Source organism: Trichosurus vulpecula, chromosome 2, assembly GCF_011100635.1.
Source record: "Trichosurus vulpecula isolate mTriVul1 chromosome 2, mTriVul1.pri, whole genome shotgun sequence".
In the NCBI taxonomy this organism is placed as follows: domain Eukaryota; kingdom Metazoa; phylum Chordata; class Mammalia; order Diprotodontia; family Phalangeridae; genus Trichosurus; species Trichosurus vulpecula.
The window spans coordinates 83871581-83885694 of NC_050574.1; the positions used below are offsets into that span (position 1 = coordinate 83871581).

Consider the following 14114-nt stretch of genomic DNA (forward strand, 5'->3'; position numbering starts at 1 on the left):
TATTAAAAAAAAAACTCAAGAAGTTGATACTATGGGAATTTTAACCTCTGTCTGAAACATAGAACTATTTGGGGAAGTCAGATACTTGGTGATTCCAATCATTATTTATTCTGCAACTTGGTGTTCCTCTGTGGATCTAGGTAGCACTACCCTTTACTATGTTCCTTCTCTAAATTCAGCTCGTCTTCACCCTCTTTCCAACCCGGAGAATGACACTCACCTCTCTTTGTGGTGCTAGGCACAGATCGAGAGGCAGCAAGTGATGGAGCCAGGTATCAGAGAGAAAACATGCATTGGATGCACACAGAGGATGGAGATAGACAAATAATCAGGAGAAATGAATGCAAGGCAGAAGGAGATAGACTCATAACCAGAAAGAAAGAAACACATATCCATTTATCTCTCCCTATAGAATCCCTTTGGGAGCAGAGCACTCAGAGTCAGCAAGGCTTTTGGGTCCCCGGTGCCCAGGACCAGCCTTAAGGATGAAGTCAAATTATTATAAACCTCAAACTACCTGAGGCTAGCGACACCTGCACGTTGACTTTCTTAACGTAGTTCAAGACAACAATAACTTTCTTGGACTCTGCATTGTTATTACATACTCTGAGTCAAATAGTTTACTCGTATTGATCTTGCAGTCCATTAAAACCCCTCTTCATGTACAAAATTGTCCAACCACACTTCTCTGACTTCCAAATTGGGAAATTGGTTCTTTTGAAATAAAAGATAAAATTGTACATTTATTCTAATTAAATACAATCATGTGAAATTCAGCACAAGGGAGTAGTCTGTCCAGTTATTTTTGAGTCTTGATACATCTTGGAAAAATAGGTACTTTAATGCACTATTAGTGAATCTGTGAGCCAAGGACTCACAGTGAAACAGACTGTCCATCTACTGATAGATGATGGACTCAGAATACACAGATTGCAAAAGAATTCATTTGGACGTTGCCAATATAGGAATTTATTTTGTTTGGCTAGGGGTTTTTTTGTTTGTTTGTTTTGCTTTTGCTTTCTTCGTAGGAAAATCAAATGAGAAAGAAAAAGGGTAGATCTTCATTAAAAAAAGAAACATATTAAAACATAAAAGCCCCATTTTAGCTGTCCTTAGCTTTTCTTACTAGTTCAAACTCATTTTGAATTTTACTACATGCTGTGTTTGTAGAAACATACATGCTTTTATACTCATTTTGTATATGTCCTTACTCATATCATCAGTAGGTGGTCTTTCTTTCATAGGAGTCAGCTGGCACATTCTCTGTGTACCCTCATTACAGGGTCTTTAAACCTATTGATTTTTCTTATCAGAATTGGTTAGAGTGTCTTACATTAATTTGTCTCTTTCTAGTATCAATTAAAATCCAATATCGTATAGTGAGTTTTTCTTGTTCTTGCTTAATTCTATGTTTTCTGCCTGTTGATTATCTTAATTTATGTTTGTTAAGAGTCATTTTCATGTTGTCCTCACCACCAACCCCATTTGCTGTGCAAGGACTATCTTTCGCCTTTCTTTGAATCCCTAGAACCTGGCATGACATCTAGTACACAGTAGGCATCAAATAAATATTTGTTGACTATCAAAACAGAATGAAAATACTTTTCTGTCATGCCTGGTGAATTGGGGTGCCATACACTCTAAATCGTGACTTTTTCAAACTGTTTAGGGATAGTTTTTATTATGTCCCTCCTGTTGCTTCTGGGCCAGCACAGTGACTAATTTACTAGCTTGATTGGGAGATGATATGATATTACGGATAGAGAACAATAATAATAGCTTCTATATGTATGTATATGTATGCATATATATCACTTTAAGGTTTCTAAAGCTCTTTAAATATATTAACACATCAGATAGTCACAATTATTCCATGAGGTGACGGCTATTATGCCTACTTGAAAGATGAGGGAACTGAGGCAGAGAAAGGATCAATGATTTGCCCCAGGTCACACAAGCAGTAAGTATCTGAATCAGTATCTGAACTCAGGTTCCCCTAAGTACAAATCCTGTTCTCTATTCACTGTACCACCTAGTTGCCTCACTAGAGGAAGACTTGTGGCCAGAAGACCCAGGTTTGAATCAGACGCCTAGTAGATAAGTAGCCCTGACAAGACATTTAACTTCTCTGGACTTGAGTGACTTCATATGTAAAATGAATGGGTTGGAATCTATGAATGTTTGGTCCCTTCCAGCTCTAAACCATGATGCAGTTATGACCAAAAAATGCCATAGTCCATGAAGGGAAATTCATACATAAATGGACTATCAAATGCTTTTTATTTTTGAATTACTATTATATTTGTGGACCTGAATCTTATTTTTTGGCATTGGCTGTTACAGAATTAGCAGAGGGGCTTACAGAAGGGACTCTTGAAAGTCCGGATGAACAAACCACCAACTGGAAAGTATCTAGAGTCCTATTTTAGAAGCTGGGCTCTTATTCTTTGAAACTGAAGATGAGCTGACTATAGCCTCACATTTCACTTGGGTTAATTTTGCTTGAGATATGCAATATTGTGCATGGGTTGTCTTTCATTTTTCTGTTCTGGCTGCTGATTCATTCCAAAATCATCTGTTTGGAAAACACTTATATCTAAATGGTAAGGTAAAGGAAAAGGGTATTCTAATCACTTCTTTTGATTTCAGCAAATCACAAGTTCATAATACACACAGCTCAAGCACAAATATGGTCTCTCTCTCCTGGTCACAAGCAGTCTTGACCTTCTCCTTGAGAATAAATTACCTTTTCTGATTTCCTTGCTCATTTCTTGTACTAGGGTTAGACTCGAATTTTATGGAGATAGGAATCAACTTCTGTTTCTTTCTTCCTCTTTTTTGGAAAATGTAACAAAATGAATTTTTTTAAGCATTGCCCTCACCTCTTCCCAGTTCCTGTGCAATAGTTAGATGTCACTGTGTCCCCTTTGGAGAAAATAGGAGGAGAATCTTATCACGAATTTGCATGGTCTTCACTCCATAGACAATGGGGTTCAGAGCTGGTGGAATGGCAACATAAAAGTTGGCAAAAAGGATAAGGACATGCTGTGGGACATTGTGTCCAAAGCGATGGGCAAGAATGGAAAAGAAGGCTGGAGTATAGAACATGAGGATGACACAGATGTGAGACCCACAGGTTCCAAGAGCCTTCTGGCGGGCACCATGAGAAGGAAGGTGGAAGACAGCACTCAGTATAATGGTGTAAGAGACAGCAATGAGGACAATGTCAGAGAGCACAGTCATAATGGGCACAGCAAAACCATACCAGATGTTGATGGAGATGTCAGCACAGGAGAGTCGAGCCACACCTATGTGTTCACAATATGTATGGGGGATGACACGAGTTTGGCAAAAGGGTAGTCTCTTTAGCAAGAAAACAACTGGAAAGATGATACAGAAGCTCCTGATGATGATTCCCAGCATAATCTTGATGATGACCTGGTGGGTCAAGATGGTGGTGTATCTCAGTGGGGAACATATGGCCACATAACGGTCATATGCCATAGCCAGTAGTATTGCCGAATCCACAACAAAGCTGAAATGGAGGAAGAACATTTGGGTGAGGCAGCCTGAGAAGGTGATTTTCTTGTCACCAAACCAGAGGTTACTGAGCAATTTGGGCACTGTGGTAGATGACAGAATCAGGTCAGTTTGGGCCAGCATGGAGAGGAAAAGGAACATGGGCTCATGGAGACTGTGCTCCACAGCAATGATGTGCAGCAGGACACAGTTACCTGCAATGGCCACAAGATAGATTCCACAGAAAGGAATTGCGATCCAGATGTGGTACTTCTCAAGCCCTGGGATCCCCACTAGGGTAAAGAAGCTGGGGTTGTAGCTGCTTAGGTTGAATGTGGTCATCTCCTGATGACTCTTGAACAGGTGATTCTTGAGTCCTGAAAAGAAGCCAAAAGCCAGAATTAACTGTCAGAGGTGATGGCGGAACTGTAGGATGCACCAGTGTCAAATGTTCTGTGTGCTTGGAGGGCTCTTTCATAGTGCAAAGAATTCTTCAGGGTATGGTACACTGAAGAACTAACAGCTCAGGGTCATCCTGGGCACTTCCCAGGAGGAATAGCATCAACGGGGGACATTTTGTGTTCCAGCAGAGGAAGAGTGTGCTAAATCAAGTAAAAGTAGTCATTCCTACACACATACAGATATATATATATATATATGTATACATACATATTTGTGCATATAATATATATAATGATATTCACAGACTAACACATATGTACACAAGTTTTATATAATGTATATAACATGCTATTCATGTGATATATATATCTATATAAAACGCATATGAAAAGTGCTCTTAACCTAAAAGTTTCTATACATATGTTATTCATACACTTCGTAGTTTACAAACTTCTCTTCTTAGAGCAACTCTGTGGGGTAAGTAATACAATATGTTATAATCACGTTTCATAGATGAGGGCCTTGGATTCCAAGCAAATAAGTAGTTGGATTATAGTGACAAAATTAAGAAATATAAAGAACCCAGGTCTTGTGACCTGGCCAGCACTCTTTGTGTAAAATGGCAGGTGATCAGACACTTATATCCTTAGCAATACTACCTAGGGTGAGCCTTGACTTTAGAATAAGGTGTACATTCTTCAAATGAATCTTCAGGGGTAGAGTACAGAATCTTATAACAAACAGCCTATTGTATAAGAATGGTATAATTTTTTTGAGAATAGAAATATCATTGGTATTGGAACCCTCTGGTTAGTGACTTCCTCCATCAATGAAAGTTAGCATCTTCTCCAATATCTGTGGCATTAGAGAGTCTACTAGGTACATTTAATGGTTAAGTGACTTACTCAGGGACCCACAGAATATTCCAGAGATGAACTTGAATCCAAGTCTTCCTGTATTTGAAGTCAGCTCTCTATCCACTCTACTATGTTGCCTCTGATTTATATTCAAGGAGAAATGAGACTTGATCAATCTAATAGTGACGTCATCACCACTCTGCAGGGGATCTTGTGTTTGACCAAGGAATCAAGACAATTCCTTATCTGAACAGGAGCTCCATTTAATTCATCCCTAAAAAGTAGCCACTCACTGTCTACTTAGAATTATAGGACTGCTGATTTTGAGCTAGAAGGGACCTTAGAAGTCAACGAACCCAACCACCTCATTTTACAGATGGAAAACTGGTTGCCAGAGAGGTTGGGTTGTTCAAGGTCACACAGGTTGTGGCAGAGCCCTCTGTTGCCAAGCCTGGACTCCTTCATAATACACTTTGTGAGGCATCTCGTTATTTCCAGATGGCAGCCCATTGTATGTCTGAACAATTTTCTTCGAGTGTTTCTATTACGTTGGACCCAAATCTGCCTCCTTGTAATTTTCTCCCATTGGTGCCAGTTCATTTTTGTGGGGCCGAGTTGAAAAAAATGCATCCTAATTCTACTTGTGGAGCTTTGAAGACAGTGACCAGATCACCCCTAAATTTCATTTCAGCTGGAATATACAGCTTTCATTCCTTGAAGCAGTTTTCATCTAGCCTGCTTTCTATTTCCCATGCCATCCAGGTTATCATTTCTTAGAGATCTGAAAATATGATAACCTGAACTGAAGCCAAAAACTAGAGCAGGGTACAGCAAGGTGTTCATGCTCTGTCTCTTGTCCTGGGATGGTGTGAGGCTGAACTGACATAATGGTTACAAACACATTGTAAACCTTAAAGTGCTCGATCACTGCCAGTTATTGTGATGATGATTACAGGCATTATTAGCCTTCATTCCTTTAGCCTTCTACTATACACTACTCCTGAGTCCAAGCAATGTGACACAGAGCAATCCAAGGGTGTGCAGCAAATGCTTAATCACTGGACTCTCTGGGGAAAAGTCTGCCCACACTCCCACTTTTCAGTTGAATCTGCATTATAAGGATTTTCCTAAGTATAATCAATGAAGCAATATGTTAAACTCTGCTTTGTACTGACTTCTGAAGTGTCAGTGTTCACACTGAAAATTTAAGAGTTGATTCTTGAAAGGGAGTTAGAATTGGCTCCACCATCATTCTGCTCTGATTTTCCCTATCTGGTTTGAAGAATTAGTGAGACTTAATTAAATGGGTAAGTATACATTCACCCTTCTCCAGAAAGTTTGCTTGAGTTTTATGATGACATAAATGTCTGAACCAAAGACATAAATGAATGCTTCTCTGGATAGAAAGTTAATGGTCCCTAGTGTCAAGTGCTGAACCTAGGTTTATTTACATTTTTTCTAAGTGTTTTGGAGAGAGTGCAGTGAAAACTCCAGATTTTCAGATGACATTAATGACTTCCAACTCACTTTTTGGAGTAATTTTCAGAGACTTTGAAATCACTGTGTAATATACCCTAAAAACTCTGGCAATGGTCTGCTGTAGAAAGTAAATACAAGGAACCTATGAGAGGTCTAGGAAGAAAATTGGAAGAAAACGCAACATGTTTCAGTTCTGAGAATGACATGCCCCATTCAAAAGAATTAAAGCCTCATTTTATTTCTCTCTGGGAGCTCATATCTTTCACTTACTGTTGAATTATGCAATCAGAACAGTGAAGGGACATACTAAAAGTCACAAATACTCATGTATGAGAAATGATCAAACAAAGGCTTCTGATGCCATTCCCTAGATCCAGGCCCCATTCCAGTACTTTTCTCAGAACTGAGTTCCTCTTATATACAAACAGAAACATGCACAAAGACACAAACACACACACACACACACACACACACACACATATATATATATATGTGTGTGTGTCTGTGTATTTATCTGTGTGTTTATGTACATATACATACACACATACAACTATGTATACACACATACATATACTCATACGTACACACATATGTATATGTGCACATACATATACATACATCACATTCTCTATGTGTGCTCTCTGATTCTTTCACAACTAAAAAAAGTCCGTATTCATCTAAGGTGGTCTTATGTACTTCACTGCCTCCAGGTGGGGTTGTTTCCTCCAAAAATTTGAGACAAGATAATTTGATGATATTCTTGGACATACAGAACAACCACCCACCCCAACCCAGTCCCCCAGCCACCACCACCATCATTATGTTCACAACCTTGGTTTAGCTCACCGAGGTCTGGCTTCAATTATCCTACTTGTAAGAAGGAAAATCTGTCTTTGACAGAGAACTCAGCGGAAGGCTGAATGAATGTCTTTGCAAGAAAGAAGAGAGGACTTTTATTCTTCTTCTTGGAATCCCAGGAGGGAAAGCTCCGAGCCTACAAATCCCTGAGTACTAACTTCGGTGCCATCCTCCAGGATATGATACAAATCAGCCAGATTAACCCTTTAATTTTCCGAAAACATATACTGTATTCTTTGCAGACAATGGCTCTAGAAGCTTTGGAGGACAAAGGTTCCTGGGTACTGAAGGACTCTGCCTTCAGTGGACTGGACCCTGAGAGTGGTCTCAGACTACAAATCTGTGTCTCCTTGAATTAGAGGTATCATCTCAGGTAAAAAGTATTAGTGGCTTCTCTTCTATAATATATAATATAACCTCATTAATTTGGCATTCATGATCCTCCAGAATTTGTGTTCAGCTTTTTGAGCTTATTTCACACTCTCTCACTTCACACACTCCATATTCCAATTAAAGTGCAGATTTAATATGAAATTATTTTCTGATCTCCATGTGCCCTCTTTAACCTCCAGGAATTTGCCTGGGCTGTTCTCCATGCCTGCAATAGACACAGTCCTTCTCTATCACTTTGATTCCTTATGATAGGGCCTATGGAATTCCTACCTTTCCTTCTATGTCTAGGTCAGGGGCACTTTCTCAGTGAAGCTTCCTGTGATGCCTCCAGCTAGAGGAAACCTTAGCTTTCTTAATTTCCTAAACCATTCTGTTCTTTATTCATTCCTTTCTAAGTTTTATAATGAGAAGCAGTATTGCATATTGGATAGGGAGCTGGCCTTGAAAAGAAAGACCTGGGTTCAAGTTCTACCCTCTGACACTTATTAGCCATGTGACCCTAAGCAAGTCATTTAACCTGTAGACCTCAGTGTCAAGCTGAAACAGAAAAGGGCTACCCAACCATACGAATGGGCTGCATATTGACTTAGAAAACTACCTATTAACTTTATGTCCTATTGCTTTTTTTTATTTATTTGGCTAAATACTTCCCAATTACATTTTAATGTGGTTCAGCTGCACATTGGAATGTTGCCCCCTCCAATGCCAAAAGGTGAAGGGTTTGACATTTGTTCTCTAGATAACTCTGTAAGACTATAAGTTGCAGAGAAATCATTGTCCTAGTATTGGTGCAGAGAGTTTGTTTTCTCACTCGGGAGTTCCCTATACCAATGAAACCAAGGTACACTCTAATCTATATCCTAGTTATTTGTAGAGATATTTTATCCTTATACTAGATTATAATCTACTTGAGGGCAGACAGCTTCATGGGCCCTACATCTAACATGGTGTCTTGAACATGGCAAATGTCTGTTGAATGGTAAGTGAGTATTTCAATTTTTGTGAGTGCCTGCATGTACACATACACACACATACACACACACCAATAAACATTTAATAACCGTGGTATTGATTTGGAGGAGAAAAGAGAAAGATCTGTGACTTTTGAGAGGACTCAGGGATATCTGGACTCTTAAACAAGTGTTCAGTGGACACTTGCTGTCTCAGTACAAACCTTACAGAAGGGGAGTGTTCCCAGAAAGAAAAACAGAATACTAAATAAAAGCACATTATTCTTGTACTGCTTTCCTCAGCCTAACTTCATCATTTTGCCCACACCCCATTTGAAAATCCGGGGTGAAAATCCAGTGAAATTCTCTTTTCCTATATCTTATCATGTCAGGACCTGACTATCTGCTTCTTTAATGGTGAATACTTTATGTGGTAATATTATAATCTCTTGATATTTGAGAATATATAAAGAATAGAAAAGAATCCTAGCCAGTACATACTTTTATAGAAAAATCTTTGAACAAGTATCCTTCCTGAGTTGACTAACTTAGAGGAGCAAGAGAAAGGGGGAAAATTTCAGTGTAGGACTTCTGGTGGCCCAGCCAATTTGGGAAATACAGTGGGATGAATAGGGACTTGCCCTCATAATCAAACTATAGAACACCATTTCCCCTCCCTAAATGTACCACATGATTGCATATAAATGCTCTTACTTCTGCCCAACAGTGCTGGACCAAATTTTGAGGGTTTTCAAATTCCATTTATCATCTTGTGTTCAATCCTGTGCTCATTAGAGAGGTATGGTGAGGTGATTAGGTAAAAGTGGAGATGTAGATGGCTTTAAGGATAAAATTTATAATGAAAATGTAGATATGAATAGGGATCAGCATGGGTTTGGGAATGGATTAGAGTTGGAAATGATGACGTGGATGAGAATAGGGATTAACATCGTGATAGGTTTTGGATAGAAATGATGAATATTGGTATAGGGTTGGAATAGGAAAGGGATAAAGATAAGGACTGTGTAAGGAAAATGGTATGATTGGAATAAGGCTACAGGTATGGATGTGGCTTAGTATGGAATATATGACAAGCCAGGGCTGGGTTGAAAGGAGACAGAACTGGACTTTAGGATAGGGTTAGAGTTGGGGATAAATGTAGGGTGTCTTACTTTGTGAAGGAGATATTCATAGGGTTAGGTACTGGAACAGATTGAGAAAAGATTAGGGATGAAGCAGGCTTGAATTTGGGCATGGTGAGAGAACCGTGATGGGGAAGGTAGTTTTCCTGAATTAGGATTTAAGATCAGTGGTGCCAAACTCAAATGGAAATGGATCCCTGAACCCACATACTTACTTAGAAACTACTAAGTACCTTCCACTGAGAGCACTGAGTGCTGGCAGAATGGACTTCCTCTCAGCAGTTATTGGGAAGTTTGGTGGAGACTTGAGTGTGGGTGATCTTAGCAAAGCAATGTCTCAAGGCTGCACTTCCCAGTTCCAAGAAGTTATCTGACAAAAGCTGGAATTATCAGTGAAGAAGGAACTAGAGAAAATACTTTCAATTGCACCACAGAATGAATCTTAGTATACTAAAACGTCCTTGGACAATTTCAGAAGGAAGTCAGAAGATTGTAAGAAGCTTCATTTATAAGAAAAGGAATCTTCTATGTATTTGGAACAAATCCAGAGGGTTCCAAAGGATTCAATTCATCATTAGGAGAAGATAAAGATCAGATGGGTTCTTGATGATATATCTTCTGTCCTGGATAAGTCGGTGTTGGTAAAACTGAATGGTGGTTTGGGAACTCAGAGGGGCTATGATGGCCCCAAAATTCTCACTGGTATGTGGAATTAAAATCCCTTTTTTGGATTTAAGAGTTCAACAAATTGAGCACTTGAACAAAATATACAATACCAATGTTCCTCTTGTTTTGATGAACTCTTGTAACACTGATGAAGATACAAAAAATGTACTTCATAAGTACAGTTATTGTCATGTGAAAATCTTCACTTTTAGTCGAAGCAGGGAGCAAAAGATGTGTCTCACTCAGGGGCAAATACCGAAGCTTGGTATCCTCCAGATCGTTGTGATATTTAGAGCACTTTCCACAATTCTGGCTTGCTTGATACCCGTATAAGAGAGGGAAAGGAGTACATTTTCATATTCAACATAGATAATTTAACTATCATAGTGGATCTGTAAATTCTTAACCATCGTATGAATCCACCCATTTGAAACTGTTACAAATTTGTCATGGAAGTCACAAAGAAGACAAGGACAGATGTAAAAGGTGGTGCCCTCACACAATATGAAGACAAACTCAGGCTGGTTGAAATTGCTCAAGTACCAAAAGCACACATTGATGATTTCAAACCTTTATCAAAATTCAAAATATTTAACAAAATAAAATCTGCCTATCTCTCTAGCAGGAGTCATGAGACTGCAGGAGAAAAATTACATTGATATGGAAATCATTGTTAATTTCAAAGACCTTGGATGGAGGCCCATAATTATTCAGCTGGACACTATGGTTGGAGGTCCTATTAAAAGCTTTGAGAATTCTCTTGGTGTTGATGCTCCCTGAAGCTGTTTTCTGCCTGCTAAAACCACATTAGATCTTCTACTTGTGATCTCAAATCTCTACACGTTTAACAATGAGTGAAAAGAGAAAGTTTCCTACTGTATCCTTGGCTAAATTATGAAGTTTCTTACGAAATTAATATTTTTAAAATAAATATCACTTTGATTCTCTGGGTGAAACTGCATATTTGAAAAATGAGACAACAAATGAATATTACTTATGTTGTATTTTTATGTATTCTGTTACATATTTCATAATTATATTTTAATCTAGGCCAGAGCTTCTTAGTAGGCAGCTTAGAGCCACAAGTCACAAGTTTGACACCTCAAGATAACTCTAGGTTTGTTGGCTTCCATCTTGATCATTTCCCCAACTGCGAAAACATCTGAACAGTCCCTTCCCAAATCTGTTTGGTTCTTACACCATAAACTACAGGGTCGAGCATGGATGGGATAAACAACACAGAGGTTGGCTAGGAGGATATGGACATAATGGGGAATACTTTTGCTACCAAATCGGTAGGCAAAGACAGAAAATAGAGTAGGGATGTAGAGGAGCAGTATCACACAAATATGAGAGCCACACATTCCCAGTGGTTTGCATGGCGCTTCATGTGAGGGAAGATGAAAGAGAGTGCATAGGATGAGTACATAGGAGATGGTGATAAGAATGATATCTAGACCTGTGGAGTGCAAGGTATCTGCCAAACCAAACCAGACATTGACTGAGATATCAGCACAGGACAGCCAGGCAATGCCCATGTGCTCACAGAATGTATGTGAAATTATATCAGTCTGGCAATAGGGTAACCTTCTGAGGAGGAAGATGGATGGGAATATGATGCAGAAGCTGCATGTAGGAATGGCTCCAGCTCTCTTTCTGATGATGGTGGGAGTAAGGATAGTGTTATAGTATAAGGGTGAGCAGATGGCCACATAGCAGTCAAATGCCATGGCCAGCAGGATGGCTGAGTCAGCCACAAACAGAAAGTGGATACAGAACATCTGAGTGAGACATGCATCAAAGGAGATGGCTTGGGTCCCCAACCAGAAGATGGTCAGAGCCTTGGGCATGGTGGAAGTAGAGAGCAGGACATCAGCGCTGGCCAGCATGGAGAGGAACAGGTACATGGGTACATGAAGGCTCCTCTGGGAGAAGACTGCACTGGTCAGCATGCCATTCCCTGCCCAGGCAGCCACACACATGATGCAGAAGGGGATAGAAAGCCAGATGTGCAGGTGCTCCAGGCCTGGGATTCCAGTGAGAAGGCAGCCAGCAAGGTGGGTATCAGTGATATTCAGAAGAGGCCTTGTGACTTTCATGCTTTGGAGGTGAGGGCCTTCTTATTTTATAGATGTTTTGCCTGCATGAGAGAAGAAAACTAGGAAACTAGTTACAGGGTTTGGTAAATGCTATGGAATCTTCACACAATGACAAGTTGTGGTTATAACTACAGACAGCTACAGCCTATAAGAATGGCATCTTTAGCCATAAACCAAGGACTGCTTTTTAGGTGTTTTGTACATGAAGAAAGGATTTGCAAATAGTATTGGCTTAGGGCACAGCAACAGACTCATGATTAGCTTTGCTGAGTGCATAGACAGAGGGGAAGCAATGTATGTGTTTTTGTGACATAGCTGATATAAAGCTAGTGATTACTGTTCCTAGGAACACCTTTCAAAGTAAATATTTTTGAAAGCAGCTGACTAACAGTAATGATGATGCTTAAATCAGAAGCTCCCCGTAATGAAATCTATAGTGGGTCTCATTTTTTTTATAGATACCTGGTTTCTGAAAATACCTTGACTTTAGGATTTGGTATAAAAATACCAAAGCGACCAATAATCCATAGGTCAGAAGGGGCAGAAAAAAGCTATAGAATGAACACTAGATGATTATGGTTACCTGTAGCAATCTTCATAATATAAGGCTATAAATTAATGACAGTGACTGATTTCTCTTTTTCCCAAATACCTATTTGGTGTTTTTTGAAAAACTCTAATAGATTATCAAGTCGTGAGTACACTGAAAACATTTTTGGACTAAAAACCAAGGGAATTGAGTTTCAGTCCTGCCTATGCAACCAATTTGCTGTATAAAAGTCACCAGAATCGAGGCACCTTACCAGTTCTAACTTGGTGTGATTTCACTATACAAAAATGAGTTTTACTCCCAACAACATTTCCAGCTTTATTTTAAATTACGTACTTTTAGGTAAACCACATTTTACCTAAACTGGACTCCTGATTGAGGGAATTAGAAAGGGAGTGTGGGATAGGAATGGGGACAAATATAGGGATAAGAAAATCAAAGAGGGGAGGGAAAGCAAGGAAAAGAGGTAGAGAGTGTGTGAAGGAGGAGAGGAGAGGAGAGGAGAGGAGAGGAGAGAGAGAGAGAGAGAGAGAGAGAGAGAGAGAGAGAGAGATGAGAGACAGAGAGAAAGAGAGAGAGAGACAGAGAGAGAAAAGAAGAAGAAGAAGAAGAAGAAGAAGAAGAAGAAGAAGAAGAAGAAGAAGAAGAAGAAGAAGAAGAAAAAGAAGAAGAAGAAGAAGAAGAAGAAGAATTATAAGTTACAAGTTATAAGGAGGGGGTGGAGGTGGAGCGGGAAGTGGGAGTGGTGTTGGTTATCTGAACCCTTCTAAGGACAATTGTCTGCTGTCTGTTGCATCAGGACCTGGACTGAAAGGGTGGACCTCTCAGTGTCTTATTCTAAGGAGTCATAAGAAATGGTCATATCTCTTCAAAGAAGTCCATATGGCTTGGGTAGTGGCAACAAAGGTCAGCAGCTGACCAATTATCTACTATCTTCTTTCTGTATTGCCAAGAACCAGAGGGTGTTGTTTGCTTGTCTAGATATATCAGAGCGTCTTTGAAGTGGTAAGGTAAAACAAAATGAAATTAATTAATTTTACATCGAAAATGATATTGAATTTGATATTTTACCAGTGTAGAGTATTTCCTGTAAGGAACTTCCTACATGAATACACATAGACCCCTTCTGTACAACTTACAGTCTTACAGAAGCCCGGAGACTCTTAGAGGCAAAATGACTTGTCCAGGTTCACACAGAG

General features: G+C 39.4%; 1 protein-coding gene and 1 pseudogene across 1 annotated transcript; both read right to left on the reverse strand.

Annotated features, from left to right (window-relative positions):
• Positions 1-2913: 2913 nt before the first annotated feature.
• LOC118838498 (olfactory receptor 52H1-like) lies at positions 2914-3870 on the reverse strand. The gene has a single exon (XM_036745808.1). It carries the CDS (start codon positions 3859-3861, stop codon positions 2914-2916), a length of 948 nt encoding a protein of 315 aa, XP_036601703.1. The 5' UTR covers positions 3862-3870.
• Positions 3871-11404: 7534 nt separating this feature from the next.
• LOC118835302 lies at positions 11405-12338 on the reverse strand (annotated as a pseudogene).
• Between the last annotated feature and the right edge of the window lie 1776 nt (positions 12339-14114).